Raw genomic sequence first — 16,842 nt, 5'->3', positions numbered from 1 at the left:
AATTTACTGGAAATGTTTACTCGTCTTGCGGAACACTAGCAGAATAAGTTACTCGCAATCCAAGGTTTCACTGTATTGGGTTTTTGCATTTTAAGAAAGGTGCTGCTCACCAAAAAAAAAAAACCAGAAAAGAAGTTTAAAAGTCACGGTTGTACCTGATGACTGAATCTCTTCTGCGTTATTTTCACATGGTTGTCTCTGCCTGGGCTTATACCTCACTAGCATACAAGGAACTCCCTACCGCCCTTTTCCAGTTTGGGCATTTCTTTGTTTATCAGAAAGACCCTTCTTTTATTGAAGTTGCTGCAACTTATTATTATATTTTTAAATTTTTTATGTTTATTTTTGAGAGGGAGAGAGTGAGCAGTGGAGGGGCAGAGAGAGAGGGAGACAGGGCACTGACAGCAGAGAGCCCGACGCAGGGCTCAAACCCACAAACCATGAGATGATCCCAGCCAAAGTCTGATGGCTGAGCCACCCACGCACTGCAGAAGTTGCTACAACTTATATCTTCTATCCAGTGGCTCTGGTTTTACCTTGAGTCATGTGAAATAAATCCAAGCACACTTTTTCTCCAACATCCATTTATTGATTTTCATGTGCTTATTGGCCATTTGTATGTCTTCTCTGGAGAAAGGAGTATTCAAATCCTACGCTCATTTGTTTAATTGGGTTGTCTTTTTTTTTTTAATTTTTTTTTTTCAACATTTTTTATTTATTTTTGGGATAGAGAGAGACAGAGCATGAACGGGGGAGGGGCAGAGAGAGAGGGAGACACAGAATCGGAAACAGGCTCCAGGCTCCAGGCTCCGAGCCATCAGCCCAGAGCCTGACGCGGGGCTCGAACTCACGGACCGCGAGATCGTGACCTGGCTGAAGTCGGACACTTAACCGACTGCGCCACCCAGGCGCCCCAAGGGTTGTCTTATTTTTTAACATTTTTTTTATTGCGGTAAAATATGCATAATACACAAAACTTGTCATTTTGACTATTTTTAAATCTACAGTTCAGTGGCATTAAATGTCTTCACCATTGTTGTACAAACCATCACCACTATCCATCTCCAGAATCCTTTTATATTCCTAAATTGAAACTCCATACTCATTAAGCAATAATTCCCATTCTCTGCCTCCAGCCCCAACCCCTAACCACTGAGTTTCTGTCTCTGTAAATTAGACTACTCTGGGTGCCTTGTGAAATGGAATCATACAATGTTTGTCCTCTTGTGCTTGGCTTCTTTCACTTGGCACGATGTCTTCTAGGTTCATCCATATTGTAGAATGTGTCCGAATTCCGTTCCTTTCTAAGGCTGAACAGATGCTTTGGTGTATGTATACATTGCATTTTGCTTATCCATTCATCTGTCCACGGACATTTGTGTGGCTTCTACCTTTTGGCTATTGGGAATAATGCTGCAATGAGCATCGGTGTACAGATACCTCTTTGAATCCCTGCTGTCAGTTCTTGTAGGCCTATATCCAGAAATTGAACCGCCAGGACATACGGTAATGATTTAATTTCTTGCGGAACCCGCCATACTGTTTCCTACAGGAGCTGTGCTGGTTTATGTTCCCACCAACACTGCCCAAGGGTTCCAATTTTTCTACATCCTCACCAACGCTCATTCTTTATTGTTTTTAACAATAGGTATCTCGTTGTGATTTTGATTTGTGTCTCCCCAATGATTAGTGACTTTGAGCATCTTTTCGCATACTAACTGGCCATTTGTATATCTTCCTTGGAGAAATGTCGTTTACTTTGTCGATGGTATTATTTGCAGCACGATTGTTAAGTCACATGCTGAAACTCATATATCCTAGGTCTCTAGCTTTTCCTTGATTAGCGTTCTATTAACAGTCCAAAAAGGAAATAAAATGAATACATTTCAAATCAAGTATTTGTTGATTGTTCAGTGTGCTTGATACTCTTTTAGGAGTTGGAAATATAGAGATGAATAAGATATCATCTGTGTTCAAAGGGATCTCGTGTCCTGAAAAAAAATTTTCCTAAGGGAAAATTTTAGTGGCTCTTAGTGATTATCTTTTCTGTAAGTGAATTAAAACAATCTTGATTTTCTATACTAGACCCTTACTTAATGTGTGAACAGGAAATCGTGGAAATGATTTGTCTTTGTGATATTTAGGCCTCAGCTAGAAAACACAAAGGCCGGGGCTGAATTAATCTGAAGATCCATTTACTCCTATGTCTTGGGTTGATTTTGGCTTCTAAAGGCACCATCATTTTCTCTCCACCTGAGTCTTTCTCCGTGATCTCTCTGCATAGGCTATTTGGGCTTCCTCTTAGCAGGAGAGAGTGTGTTCTGGAAGTCACGCAATGTCCATTCTGCTACATTCTGTTTCTTGAGGGAGTCAGTCGTGAAGGTTCAAAGGGCTAAACACTTACTTGCCTGAGTTACAAGGAGTTATAAGGAGTGACGAGATTCTGGAAGGTCACGTGAAACTGAAACTAGGACTGTGGTTGTTTGGGAAATAAAATCTCCTTTACCTACTCAGCACTGAGCTAACCCAGGCTATGGTTTTAACCATTTTTGAAAATCAGGGTAACATTTGACTTCAGCAGTTTCTCCTATCACTCCCATTTTCCACTTCAGTATGTCTAAATACCAGAGCAGTGCTCATGTTTTATCGGGTAGCTCTTTCAGCCATGGGATTTCATTCACTGGCCATGGGCCCTAAGTGCATTCGGAATGCTAAGCAGTGTCTTACAATTTCCCCACCTCTGTTTTTTTCAGTTCTCTCAAATCAATATTTGTTCTGTCTTTTTCAGTCTGATAATCATGCTCTTTGACAAATAAAATAGTTGAGCAATCTGCTTTGTACTCTGTCATCTATTAACATAAAATTGTCCATCCCAGTTAGGAGGCTTTCTTTCCCTGAATACAATTTTAAAAGCCCCTTTTTGTTGTCCTTGACGTTTTTGCAAGCCTCAGCTCATTCTGGGTTTTAGTCTCCTGATTTATCTAACCAAATTATGTCATTGTTCTCTGCTTGTCCTTTGTTATGTGGCTCTTCTTCCGCCTTTTATATTTATCCTGTTAAGTCTGAGTTAAGCGGAGTGGTGTCTAGCCAGTTTTTTTGGTTTCTTTGGACGTTACTCCTTTCTTACTGTGACCATTTTCATTACATAGTTAGAATTTCTTTTTGAGATTTTTTTCAACTTGCTTGGGTACCTTCCCTCTAGAGTGTTGAAAATATGGTCTGAGTAGGCTCAGCATTTCCTATCTAAGCTGCCTTTCTAGGGTGAACGTTCACTTTATCCAAAGACTTCTGTTCTTTCCATTTCACTAACCAATTCTCTCGAGCATGAGAACCAGGTCCAGAATATAGCAGTGTTAGTTGTCCTTCTGTGGAAACGCTTTGGCAGATTAATGATTCAGAGCGTGATTTAGAAAGGGGTTTGATGACAAAGTATTTCAAAACTACCGTGGATTAGGAAACATACACCAAATCCAGGAAAATTGGATTTAAAAATTTGGGATAGGTAATTTATCAGGGAGTAAATGGTATGCTCAGTTGGAATATTTACGGGCATACAGTAAGAGTTCAGGGGTGACTGTGTGTTCTGTGAAACTAGATAAACAAAACTCACTTGGTTTTCCCTTTCCTCCAATCTTGTGACTAGAGCAAGGGAAGACCCAGGTGGTTGTAGTCTAGTGATTATTTTCTAACTTGATGCAACTTTAATTGGCGTCTTTGACCCACCCATATTGTTCCTTCTTAGGAAAGGAGGAGTTTCCTTCTGGTGAAAGGGAGGGATGCTTCTCCTGAAATAAATCAGTTTTCATGTATTCAAACTAGAAAGTGGAAACAAGAATGCAAAAGCTGTTTTCGTTTTTATATGTAAATAGTGCCTATATCCAAGTAGTTTATCTTCTCTTCGCCAAAATGGACTGTGTATTGGGGTCCCTGGGTGGCTCACTCGGTTGAGCGTCCGACTTCGGCTCGGGTCTTGATCTTGCAGTTCGTGAGTTCGAGCCCCGCATGGGGCTCTGTGCTGACAGTTCAAAGCCTGGAGCCTGTTTCAGATTCTGTGTCTCCCTCTGTCTCTGGCCCTTCCCCTCTTGAGCTCTGTCTCTTTCTTTCTCTCTTTCTCTCTCTCTCAAAAATAAATAAACATTAAAAAAAAATTTTTTTTTAAATGAACTCTCTATTGTGTCATATTTTCCTTTTTTTAATTGCCTTTGTGTATTTCTTTGCAGTTGGTCGCTTCCCATGGCGATGTCCATTTGCCACCGTGGTACTGGTATGGCCTTGAGCGCAGGTATGGACACGTGTATTTACACATACGTGCACACCGGCACACGCACTTTGAAGAACTTTGCTGTTTCTGTGTCTCTTAGCACCCCCTCCTGTGCAAATCAGCAACTTGATTTAGAGAAAATGACGAGTCCATTTAAGCTTATTGTTCATTTGTTCCTTTAACAATTCATCATGAGTTCCCAGTAAGCTTATGTTCTTTCCTTAGCCAGGTGTTTTGTTTGTTTGGTTTTTAGTAAGCTTCACACCCAGCGAGGAGCCCAATATGGGGCTTGAACTCACGACCCTGAGATCAAGACCTCAGCTGAAATCAAGAGTCGGACATTTCACCGACTGAGCCACCTAGGCGCTCCTATCCCTAGCACACTATTATATATTTATTGAAATTACAGAGAACAGAGGTAGAAATGTCATAGAGATGTGTGGGCCGACTACACATTGACCAAACACCGTCCAAGATTAGTCATCAACCTTATTCTTTCAGAAACTCAGCTTTAGCACCCATTCTGTATCACCTAGAATTGATTAGGCCCAAAAAACCAAGTCCTTCTCCAGTCTCGCAAAATCTTGGTTTACGGCCCAGAATGTCTATTTATTTACTTACGTGGTATGAATTGTATGCTGGTCTTAGTGCATCCATTTCAGGTAGTCAGGTTTATTATAGGCAGGAAGGATGCAGATTTTAATCAGGTTTTGGGATCTGATGCATCTTTCTACAATAGAGAGATACTTTACAAGAGGATCAGCTGTATTTTAAATTTTTCCCTGGCTGGTACAGGAAATATGGACATATTTTTGTTTTCTGTAATGTTCTTCAGGGACCGCCCCCCTGGACTCCTGTAGACTGTGTTTTTACAGAAGTGCTCATCAGCGGGACTGCTGGCTCAAGTGTAGGGACCCTGTATTTAGGCAGCTGCTGCTAAGACATTGGTAGAAATTAGCTAATGCCATGTCTTTGCCGTTCAAAGTCAGATTTGTTTTGTTGGTAATCAAGTAGGGATAGGAACTCCTACCTAAGATCGGATATTATCATCCCTACTTATCATTCCTTTGGTTGGTAAAGGGATGATGGAATCCAGGTAGAAGGATGATTGCTATTGTCTTGGAATCTGTGTATAGTTTCCGGTTTTTAACCCACTTGGACTGAAAATAATATAATAGACTTCAAGATTAGGTTATGCTAGCTGTAAATTCACAGTTACTTTCTTTCTGCCTACTTTGAATCTTATAATTGCTAGATTGATTCTTTATGCTTAGTTTGGTGGTGTTGATGAGCAAATTTAATCCTAAAAATCATTGAAAGAACAAGAGCAGTTTATCAGGCTTTAGTTTCCCTTTTCATCTCAGTGTATTTATCACCACTGAATGAGACAAAGGATGTTGACTCTTTCATAGACCCTACTAATTAAAAAATATTCGTTTGCCAAACATAGCTGACGGTGATACATATTTTTTTCACAACCGTACTTAGCAGTAACTTACTTCTTTCCTATCTTTACCCCCTTGAAAGACCTTGTATTCATCAGCACGTATCCAGTTTACCCCTAACGTTCTCCCCTGATTCCAGGATGGAACGTAGTGGCTGTTGTGTATATGGTAGTAGTTCTCCTGTTTCCCTCAAATGCTGAAGGTCCACTCAAAACTGGAAGGGAACCTATTTTCAATAGGTGGGTGACGTAGGCAACCCGGTCAGCTCTCTAAACCTCAGTTTTATTCCTTGTTAAAATGAGCATCTTATTAATGCCTCTCCCAGGATTGATGGGATTTCAAGAAACCACACTCTGGATGTTGACTTACAAAAACAGGAATGAGAAGTATGATAAATTTAATGGCAGCGGTCTCTTAGAAGATGAAGTGCATTGGACCAGATGGTGAATTTGGCCTGAAATGAAGTCAGTCCCAGCATCTGTGATCTTTGCATTCTTGTGGCTCTCCTCCAGTCTGTTCTTCACTTAACAGCAGGAGAAACAAAACCTTATGAAAATAAATTGAATCGTGTCACACTTAGAGTCACCCTATCACTGCATTTGCCTTTGCGCTTAGATTAAAATTCAAATCTCCACCGTGGCATAAAGTGCCCTGCCTCGTGTGGGCTTGCCTCCCCTTGCTTCCTGTGCTCTGGCCACACTGGTCTTTGAATTCCTTTGAATGAGCAAAAGCCTTTCTCACCCCAGAATCATTGCATGATTGCATTGACCAGAATCATCAGGTCATGATCCCAGGGTCATGGGATCAAGCCCCACATCGGGCTCCGTGTTGAGTGTGGAGCCTGCTTGGGATTCATTTATTTCATTTATTTTCTCTCTCTCTCCCTCTCCCTCCCTTCCTCCCTCCCTCCCTCCCTCCCTCCCTCCCTCTCTCTCTCCCCCCTAAAAAAAAAAAAAAAAAAAAAAAAAAAAGTACTTTGCCTACCACCATCTGTAATTAAGGAGTTTCCAGTTCTAGTTCTTTTGTTAATTTTCTGTTTCCAGCACTGTTCCTTCCTTCATAGTTCTTATTGCACTGGTCGCCTCTTTCAGAGCTTTTATTACATATTGGTAATTCTTTTGTTTGCTTACTTTTTATAAATCTGTCTCTTTTATTAGACTGCTAACTCTACAGAGAGTGGGGACTGCATGTACCTTCTTTACCCTCCATACCCACTGGCAGACACGCAGTAGGTGCTTAGTAGATCTCTGTTTACTAAATGAATACAACCATCTAAGTCATTTTGCTCATAGTGGTCATTTCAGAAATGTTCATTTTTCCTGCCTTCTAGTTCACCTCCTGCTTGCATTAGACATTAAATAGTGATAGTAATGGCCCCTACCCTCAAGGGCAGAGGAGTCTAAGGAGTAAGATTAATAAATATATATAATGCTCTGCAATAACTTTTTAATAGAAATATGGGGTCCCTGAGGAGAGACCATCTGTGAAGGAGTTGGAGAGCTTGAGAGAAGGATGAGGAGGAGACTTCATTAAGAGGTGGTAGAGGAGGACATTCCAACAGAGAAACTACCTTATGGCCTAGGGGTTGGGAAGCGTCCAGAGTCACTGGATGGTGATGACTGGGTCTGGTTGTTTGAGAGCAGTGTTTACGGGAGAAGTGGCAGGCGGTAAGGCTGGAAAATGTGCTAGACAGTGAAGGACCTTGACTGCCGTGTGGAGAAGTTGGAACTTGATCCTGTAGATCTTTGGAAGTCATAAAAGTTTCCTGTTTTCGGGGTGCCTGGCTGGCTCGGTCAGTAGAGCGCTTCACTCTTGACCTTGGGGTTGTGAGTTCAAGCCCCGCATTGAGCATAGAGCTTTACATTAAAAAAAAAAAAGAAAGGAAGAAAGAAAGAAAAGTTCCTGTTCTCATTCCAGTAATAGGACAGGCTGGCTGGGACAAATCCACTGTAGAGATTTTGCAGCCAATATGTAAATTGTGAAAAGCATGTTGAACCGAAAAGTGTGATGACGCTAGTTTGACTTTAAAATAGAATTTATTGGGGCGCCTGGGTGGCGCAGTCGGTTAGGCGTCCGACTTCAGCCAGGTCACGATCTCGCGGTCCGTGAGTTCGAGCCCCGCGTCAGGCTCTGGGCTGATGGCTCGGAGCCTGGAGCCTGTTTCTGATTCTGTGTCTCCCTCTCTCTCTGCCCCTCCCCCGTTCATGCTCTGTCTCTCTCTGTCCCAAAAATAAATAAAAAATGTTGAAAAAAAAAAAAATTAAAAAAAAAAAAAAAAATAAAATAAAATAGAATTTATTGCAAAGGGACTTCGTAAACAATCCTTTAAAATATGGGAAGAGATGGCCAGTAATACTCTTCCATTGCTTAGATGCTGTAGGGAGTAAAACACTCATGGCTTTTCGTAGTGACGGATGGTATAACAGTCCTGATGCGATCAGGTCAGTCCCTTGAGAGTGGCAGGTAGCGGAAGCTGCAGCAAGAGTGAGGCTGGGGGAGGCAGTCAGGATGCGGCAACACCACCGGAAGCCCCATGAGTTTAGCAGAAGCCCGGGCGGGTGCAAAATAGCAGGCATTCAGAGGAATTGCGACTGCAAATGAAGTTTACAGTGACCTCAGAGGGGTGTGGGAATCGTCCTGAAGGTCTGGGGCTGTTAGGAAATACGGGTCAGGTCAGAGACCTTCAGTGAGAGATTTGCCTGAATGCATACACAAGCCTTCTGCTCAGGCAGTCCGTTTCTTTTCTAGAAAAGCCAAAGGCCTTACAGATTTCTAAAGTAACTAATGGAACTTGAAAATGACTGCTTTTTTCTTCTGGGCTTGTCACGAGATGGGATGTTAGTCATCGGTTCTCGAATGTGTTAGGAATCCTAGTCACCGAGGCAGTGGAGACAAAGTAACAAGAGTAAACTTTGGGAGTAGGACAGATCCGTGTTGGGTTCCCGATGTGTCACTAACCGGGTGCTATATAGGCTCACCTCCTTTCCTGCTTGTATTAATGCCTAGTTAGGATTGTGGGAATTAAACACTAGATACAAGGTTCTGGCTGTAAATCAGAGTCTCCAGTGACCCCTCCCTTGATAATTTGCTAGAACGGCTCATCAGAACTCCTGAAAACACTTTACTTACATTTGGTGATTTTTTTAAATGAAGGATGCCCCTCAGAAGAGCCAAATGGAAGAGGAATGTAGGACAACATATAGGGGTGGACCGGGCGGCTGTCAGTGTGCGTGGAGCTCCCATGCCCTCTCTGGTATATTTAAAGTAACACCAAAGTTCAGCGGAGTAAAAATGAGGATCTGATTGGCTTTATGAATTGATTCATGAATTGGGCAGCATCCCTTTTAGCAAGGAGATGCTCTGCCGAGCTAAACAAAAGAAAGGTTTTTAAAGGTAGAGACAGGGCATTAAAAAAAAAAAAAAAAGGAGGGGCTCCTGGCTGGTTGAGTGGGTGGATCATGTGACTTTCAATCTTGGCGTTGTGAGTTTGAGCCCCACATTGGGTATAGTGATCAGTTAAAAATAAAATCTTAACATGTTTTTAAGTTTATTTATTTATTTTGAGAGAGAGAAGAGAGAGCGAGCGAGCAGGGGAGGGACAGAGAGATAGTGCGATAGAGAATCCCAAGCAGGCTCCGCACTGTCAGCACAGAGCCAGATGTGGGGCTTGAACCCACGAACAGTGAGATCATGACCTGAGCTGAGATCAAGAGTCAGATGCTTAACCGACTGAGCCACCCAGACGCCCCCGAAATAAAATCTTCAAAAAAAAAAAAAAAAAAAAAAGGAAAGGAAGGAAAGGAATTTATTAGCAAGGAATGCATTGTTTAGGCAAGGTTGCCCTCCTGAGGGGCATGGAAGGTATCTATCAGTAAATTTCCTATCGGTAAATTTGCTCAGATTGACCAGGAAATTCCACGTTGACTGGTTACACTGCTGGGAAGTTGAAACTGCAGTTAGCTTAGGTATCAAGTTAGGTTTGCTGCTTTGCCCTAAGCGTCACCATGGTCGGCCTGTGGGTTTTTCTAACACCACCCTTTCTGCACCTGATGTGTTCAACAACTTGAAAGCAGCTCAAAACCTGTCGTTCAGGGGGTTTTATGGAGGTTTCTCACCTAGGCAGGATTGATCACGTTATTGGCCATTGGTGATTAGCTCAAGCGCCAGCCACTCCTTTGCAGAGATGTGGGGGGCGGGGATGGAAGTTCCAACCCTCCATCCCTGCCTGGGTCTTTCTGGCAACTAGCCCCCGTCCTGAAGCTGTCTAGGGGCCCCCAGCCACCGGTCATCCCAAGACACTCTTCCCACTCTAGAAGTTCCAAAGGTGTCAGGACTGGTGTGCCAGGAACTAGGGGGAGAGACCAAATATATATTTCTTACCATAGCACATCTTTGAACAAGGAATATCAATCAGTTAATTCAGTCAAAAGTGACTTTGGCCAAAGCTTTCCTCATTACAAGTGAAAAAAATATATGAGAGGAAACCAAATATGCGATTTCCCAAATTCCCCTCTGATGCCTAGTATACCAGGAAGCTGGTGATAGCCTCTCCTCCAATGACCTCAGTGCCCGAGGGGGGGGCTCCTCTAACAGCTAAACAACGTAAATTAGGAAAACAAAGCCACTGAGGTCCCATCTAATCAGTCAGACAAATTAAGTGGTGCTTTCCCTGGGCTGTGGGGACCAGCTCTGGCCTGCTGCACTGCAGTAAAGCGCTACATACAGAGCCCCTCAGGTTGGCAGCAAGTCCTGTGGCCGCTTCCAGAAGCCATCCGAAGCCCTTTCAGACCCTTCTTCCCAGCACGCCCCTGCAGATGTCCCTGCAGATGAGAACGGAAACCCGTGCAGGAGCCTTGCCGGAGCCGTCCACGTGATGGTTCACCCAGCCCCGGTGACAGCACTTGATTGTTCTTGTATCCAAAGTGCTCGCACACTAATCTCATCCATCGTGTCCTGTTGTGCCTGTCGGCCTCCCTGCAGCCTCTGGAGGGGGCGGCAGCAGGAGTATTCCTGCACTGAGAAAAAGTAAAACCCTTCGGAGAAGCATTTGTTCTTCTGGAGACCATCGATTTTGCCAGGCCATTTCATCCTGGTAATGCGAGGACAGAACCGTAGCACTCGTGAGTAGGAAAGGCCGAGAACAAGCTCTTCAGCTACAGATGATGAGACATTTTCTGAACGGTGCGGAAGTATCCCCAGCACTCACAGAAATAATAATCGCCACCAGGCCTGTGTTAGGAAATTCACGTCTAGTATTTAATTTAATTCTCACCATCCTAACTGGCATTAATACAAGCAGAAAGGGAAGTGAGGAGTAAGTGGCTGGTTAGTGACAGTAAGAACTGGACTCCTTTGTCTTACCGCACAGGTTGTGCTGCTGCTTTCTCCACGCCGCCTCCGTGGCCAGGATTCCTGCTTGTGTCCATAACACGCCACATTTGAGAATCGGTGACCGATGTCCCTTCCCTCTCATGCCAAGCCCAGAAGAGAAAAGCAGCCACTTCAGAGTTCCACTGATTACCTATAGGTCTGTACGTAAGGCCTCTGGCTTTTCCAGAAAGGAAGCCGACTGCCTGAGCAGAGGTTTGCCCGTGTATGCAAGCAGTCTCTCACTGAAAGGCTGATCCTTCAGCCTGGCCTGTGTGAGAATCTGTGGACCTGGAAATGATGACGGTGACGGCCAGTCTGATAGCCAGGGTGGGAGAAGTTGTGCAGTATCCAACAGTGTATACATCCCATTAGTAAGTCATGGTGGTTGTTGACAACTGAAATTAAAAAGAAAATTCCTCTTGCCATTATGTGAATAGTTTTTTTGTTTTTTGTTTTTCCAGATGGCTGCTAAATTGTCAGGACATAAATACTTGAGTTGTTTGGATCTAATTAGTTAAGAAACAAAACTGTTAGGTATCTCTTTTGGCTTAGGGGTACCCTTAAAAAAAAATTACTGAAAACACTGAGGTACCATGAACTGAGAGAGTTTGAGAAGATTTGAGAAGATACGGCCCAAGACGATTCAAGGATCTTTGGATAGATTTGGGCTGGAGAGATCGAAAGTTAGAAGGTCACAGGACCCCTCCACTGTTCTTGGAATTCCAGTGCAAACCTTCATCCGAAACTTCGATAGGCACACGTATGCCTAGGATATCCAGACAGACTCCGCTCTGATCTGTGCACCCCATGTGACAGCAGTCTAACTGCTGAGTCCCAGGAATGGCCGCTCATAGCAACACTCCCCTCCCAGAAGACCAGACTGGTCGGGCTGCCTCGTCTTAGAATAACACCACCTACTCTGGGATAACCTTCCAGAGTCAAAACTAATGGAAATCCTGGGATGTGAACAGCAACGTCTTCAGCCTTTGCTTCTACGAATGTCATAGAATTTTGTCAGCTTAATCAATTCAAAAGCAAACGAACGTCTCAAAATAAATCAGTTGTTCTCAACACCATTCTCCTCCATAACCCCGAGCCAATTTTTTCAAGATCAGTATTTTTTAAACAGTGGAAACACCAGCAGGTCTAAAAAAACAATTACGAGTCAGGAGTTTATAAGTGCTTAAGAGGAAAGTGTGGTGTTAGCGGAAAGGATCTGAGTTTTGCGTTCAAATCCCAGCCCGTTCACTTGATGCTAAGTAAACTCGGATACGCTTCTTCATGTTTCTGAACCTCGTTTCATTCACTGCTAAGTGAAGACGGTACTAATTTTTCAGGCGGTTCGGAGGGTTAAGTGATTATGTAAGTTTTCAGTGAACGATGGCTGTAGCAACGATGGTGTTTGCGGTAGGTGGTGTTTTTCTGATACGAAACTGACATGAAATGACACAGTGTCTCTGGATAGACACAAAATGGTGATCTCTGAGTAGTGGGATTATGGGGAACCTTGGTAAACCATACTCTTCTATAATGTTGTAGTTCTTTGCAATGTATTTTTGTAATCAGAAAAAAAAAATTAAGTGATGTTTCTGGGAGGTCAGGGAGATCTGGGGATCATCACACAAATTCCAATCTATGTATAATTAGAGGAGAGACCGTGTTGGTTGGCTGCCTTTCTGTTCTTTTAAAAAGGGCTTTTTTAATTGGAACGATACAGAGAAGATTAGCATGGCCCCTGCGCAAGGATGACACGCAAATTCGTGAAGCGTTCCATATAAAAAAAATAAATAAATAAAAAATAAAAAATAAAAAGGGCTTTTTTTTTTTCTGGGGCTCCTGGGTGGCTCAGTCAGTTAAGCGTCTGACTCCAGCTCAGGTCACGATCTTGCGGTTTGGGAGTTTGAGCCCCACATCTGGCTCTCTGCTGTCAGTACAGAACCTGCTTCGGATCCCCTGTCCCCCCATTCTCTCTGCCCCTCGCCTGTACGCACACACCCGTGCACGCTTGCTCGCTCTCTCAAAGATAAATAGACACCAAAAAACGGGGGCTCTTTTCTGAACTGTTTTACACACAGCACTCTGACACCGAATTCACATTTTTCCCATTAACGACAAATTTTTCAATTGTCCATGCACCAGCTGGGTGTCCTCCAATTCGGTTCAGCAGTGATACTCACCACTCAGAATTAGTGCAGACCTCACAGGTTAAGGGTTCAGCCCTTCGGGCTGATGGTCCCCCACTTTGGGCTCCAGTCACAAGTCCCAGGTTGCCACCTGTACCCCTCGACCCAGTCGCGTAGAGACCCTGGTTTGTGCCGACCACTGTGTGAAATGCTGTGGTTACAGAAATGAGTGAGTCGTGGCCCTCGCTCTCGAGGACCTCATCGCCAGGTGGATTTCCCTCCCCCAGTTGCCGCATCCACACTTCAGACTCCACTTATCACTGACCTGGGGATGACGCTCAAATCTGTGTCTTCAGGCCAGAGCTTTAGACCTTGGTCCAGCTGCTTACTGCGTATGCAACCTTGACGTTCCTCCCGGACCTCCACCTTAGGCGTCCTCTGAATTGGACCTGTCTTTCCCTTCCCAGAGTGTCAACGTCCGCCCTCTGACAAACCAAACCTGAGTGTGTTTCCGTCGTTCCCTGCGTGGGTAAAGGGCATTATCAGTCGCCCATGCAGACCACCACCCTTGACTTCCTTCATTGACCCCATGTCCCCAGATTTTACCCCCTTATATCTTTTTTACTTGTCCAGTCTTCACTCTGTTACTGTCTCCGGTCAGGCTACCACCTTCATCCACCGAAGGCCCGGAATTACCCACGGCCGCCTGTTCAGACTTCCTGCCTCCCCTGTGATTACTCTCCTCTGTCCCCTGTGGCTGCCAGGTTGACCTTCTCAAAGGGCATATGTGACCATAGCACTGTCTAGTTTAAAACTCTCGAGGATGTATCAGTCCCATTAGGAATGGCAGGATTTGGGGCGCCTGGGTGGCTCAGTCGGCTAAGTGTCCGACTTCGGCTCAGATCGTGATCTCGCGGTTCCTGGGTTCGAGCCCCACGTCGGGCTGTGTGCTGACAGCTCAGAGCCTGGAACCTGCTTCCGATTCTGTGTCTCCCTCTCTCTCTGCTCCTCCCCTGCTCATGCTCTGTCTCTGTCTCGCTCTCTCTCTCAAAAATAAATAAACATTAAAAAGAAAAAAAAAAAGAATGGCAGGTTTTGGCTCAAGTAAACATCTCCTCCTTCTGAGCCCAGGGCAGATCAGTGTTTGTGTATGTGATACAGCCTCACAGTCCTTCTCACTACAACACCTTTTTCTGGTTGGTTGTTTCAGGTGTACAGTATATTGATTTGACAACTCTACATTTCTCAGTGCTCAGTATAAGTGAAGTCACCACCTGTCCCCGTACAACGTCATTACAGTATTACTGACTGTATCCCCTGTGCCATACTTTTCACTTCTGTGATTTGTTTAATTTATAACTGGAAATTTGTACCTCTTTTTTTCTTAAAATTTTTTTAATGTTTATTTTTGAGAGAGCATGAGCGGGGTAGGAGCAGAGAGAGAAGAAGACACAGAATCTGAAGCAGGCTCCAGACTCTGAGCTGTCAGCACAGAGTCCGACACGGGGCTCGAACTCACGAATGTGAGATCATGACCCGGGCGGAAGTCGGACGCTTAACCGAGCCACCCAGGCGCCCCAGAAGTTTGTACCTCTTAATCCCCCTTACCTATTTAACCTCTTCCCCCGTCCACCTCCTCTCTGGCAACCACCAATTTTTTCTGTGTATTTAAGAGTCTGTTTGGTTTTCTAGATTCCACGTATGAGTGAAATCATATGCTATTTGTCTTTTTCTAACTTATTTCACTTAGCATAATACCCTCTCACTCCAGCCGTGTTGTAGCAGATAGCCAGGTCTCCTTCTTTTTTATGCCCGACTAGTATTCCACTGGGTGCATACACCACGTCTTCTTTGTCCATTCACCTACCAGTGAACACTCGGGTTGCTTCCATATCTTGGCCATTGGTAAATAATGTTGCCATAAACATAGGGGTACATATATCTTTTTGAATTAGTGAATTTTTTTAAGTTCATTTATTGAAAAAAAAGTTTTTTTTTATATTTTTGAGAGAGAGAGAGAGAGGAAGACACAGAATCCGAAGCAGGCTCCAGGCTCTGAGCTGTCAGCACAGCGAGGCTTGAACTCATGAAACGTGAGATCATGACCTGAGCTGAGTTGGACGCTTGACCAACTGAGCCACCCAGGGGCCCTAAGTTCATGTATTTGTTTTTTTAGTAATCTCTACACCCAATGTGGGACTTAACTCATGACCCTGATGTCAAGAGATACATGCTCCTCCAATTGAGCCAGCCGGGTGGCCCTGAATTAGATTTTTGTTTCCTTTGGGTAAATACCCAGTAGTGGAATTACTGGATCATATGTCATTTCTGTTTGTCATTTTTTGCGGAACCTCCATACTGTCTCCCACAGTGTTTGCACCGATTTACATTCCCTTCACCAGTGCGCAAGGGTTCTCTTTTCTCCACATCCTTGCTGACGTTTGGTATTTCTTTTCTTTTTGATACTAGCCATTCCAAGAGGTGTGAGGTGATGTGTCCTTGTGGTTTTGATTTGCGTTTCCCAGGTGACCCTTGGCGTGCATCTCTTCATGTGCCTGTTGGCTGTCTGCATGTCTTAGTGTAACACTTGAGACAGTCATTATTAATTGGTACGGATTGGCGCTGAGGTGAACTGCGTTTGATTGGTACCAGGATGAAATCTCATCCTTTTTTTTTTTTTTTAATGTTTTTATTTATTTTTGAGAGAGAGAGAGAGAGAGACTGAGTGTGAGCAGGGGAGGGGCAGAGAGAGAGGGAGACACAGACAAAGCAGGGTCCAGGCTCTGAGCTGTCAGCACAGAGCCTGACGCGGGGCTCGAACTCACGGACTGCGAGATCATGACCTGAGCCGAAGTCGGCCGCTCAACTGACTGAGCCACCCAGGTGCCCCTGAAATCTGTCATCCTCAACTGGCAGGATCAAGTTTAAACTCTGTAGTTTGGCATGTAAGGCCCTCTTGGATGTATCCCGCCACTCCCCACTTTGCTGTCCCCTTATCTCTTTTCTCAAAACTCAGCTCAGGGGCGCCGGGGTGGCTCAGTCGGTTAAGCACCTGACTCAGTTTCAGCTCAGGTCATGATCTTCAGGTTTCGTGAGTTGAACCCTGTGGCAGGCTCTGTGCTGACAGTGCAGCATTTGCTTGGGATTCCGTCCCCCTCTCTCTGTCTCTCTCTGCCCCTCCCCTGCTCACACTGTCTCTGCCTCCCTGAAAAATAAATGAATAAACTTAAACAAAAGATTTTTTGAACTTAGCTAAAATGCACCTCCGCGAAAAAGCTTTTCAGGGTACTCTGCTCCTCCCACCAGATGGATCTTGATTGTTGTCTTTGTGTTCCTTAGCGCCCTGTGCACACAGATACCTTGGTTGTGGGCTGGTGCCCTTTAGCCCCTTACTTGGTCCTGTGGATTGATTTCCCTAAGTAAAAAAAAAAAAAAAAAAAAGCTGGACACTAAGCTTCCTAAGGGCAAAGACCAGGTCTTCATTTTTCTGTCTGCAAGCTTCATACAGATTTAGTACGAAGGATGCTTTTCGTAAATGTCTGTGGAATGGAGGCGTGCATGTTTGCCACACTTGACAAGAGTGGAGTAGAATGGCCTTCTAGAAGTTACGCTCCCTGCACGCTGTCTTCCAACTCCTGCCGCT

At 44.2% G+C, this 16,842-nt stretch overlaps 1 protein-coding gene and 1 non-coding gene across 3 annotated transcripts in view; both read left to right on the top strand.

Moving 5' to 3' along the window:
• SDHC (succinate dehydrogenase complex subunit C) overlaps nt 1–16,842 on the top strand; it is a 37,114-nt gene that overhangs the window by 13,493 nt on the left and 6,779 nt on the right. For both annotated transcript variants that reach the window (XM_058700911.1, XM_058700910.1), the window contains one exon: nt 4,221–4,282. In XM_058700911.1, coding sequence (XP_058556894.1) covers nt 4,221–4,282 — 62 coding nt within the window. The remainder of the gene's footprint in view (nt 1–4,220; nt 4,283–16,842) is intronic.
• LOC131496700 (U6 spliceosomal RNA) lies at nt 12,753–12,856 on the top strand. Its single transcript, XR_009254628.1, has one exon. It is a non-coding gene; the product is annotated as a U6 spliceosomal RNA (small nuclear RNA).

This window comes from Neofelis nebulosa, chromosome 15, assembly GCF_028018385.1.
Source record: "Neofelis nebulosa isolate mNeoNeb1 chromosome 15, mNeoNeb1.pri, whole genome shotgun sequence".
NCBI classification, from domain to species: domain Eukaryota; kingdom Metazoa; phylum Chordata; class Mammalia; order Carnivora; family Felidae; genus Neofelis; species Neofelis nebulosa.
This window is presented reverse-complemented; position numbering and strand designations above follow the sequence as displayed.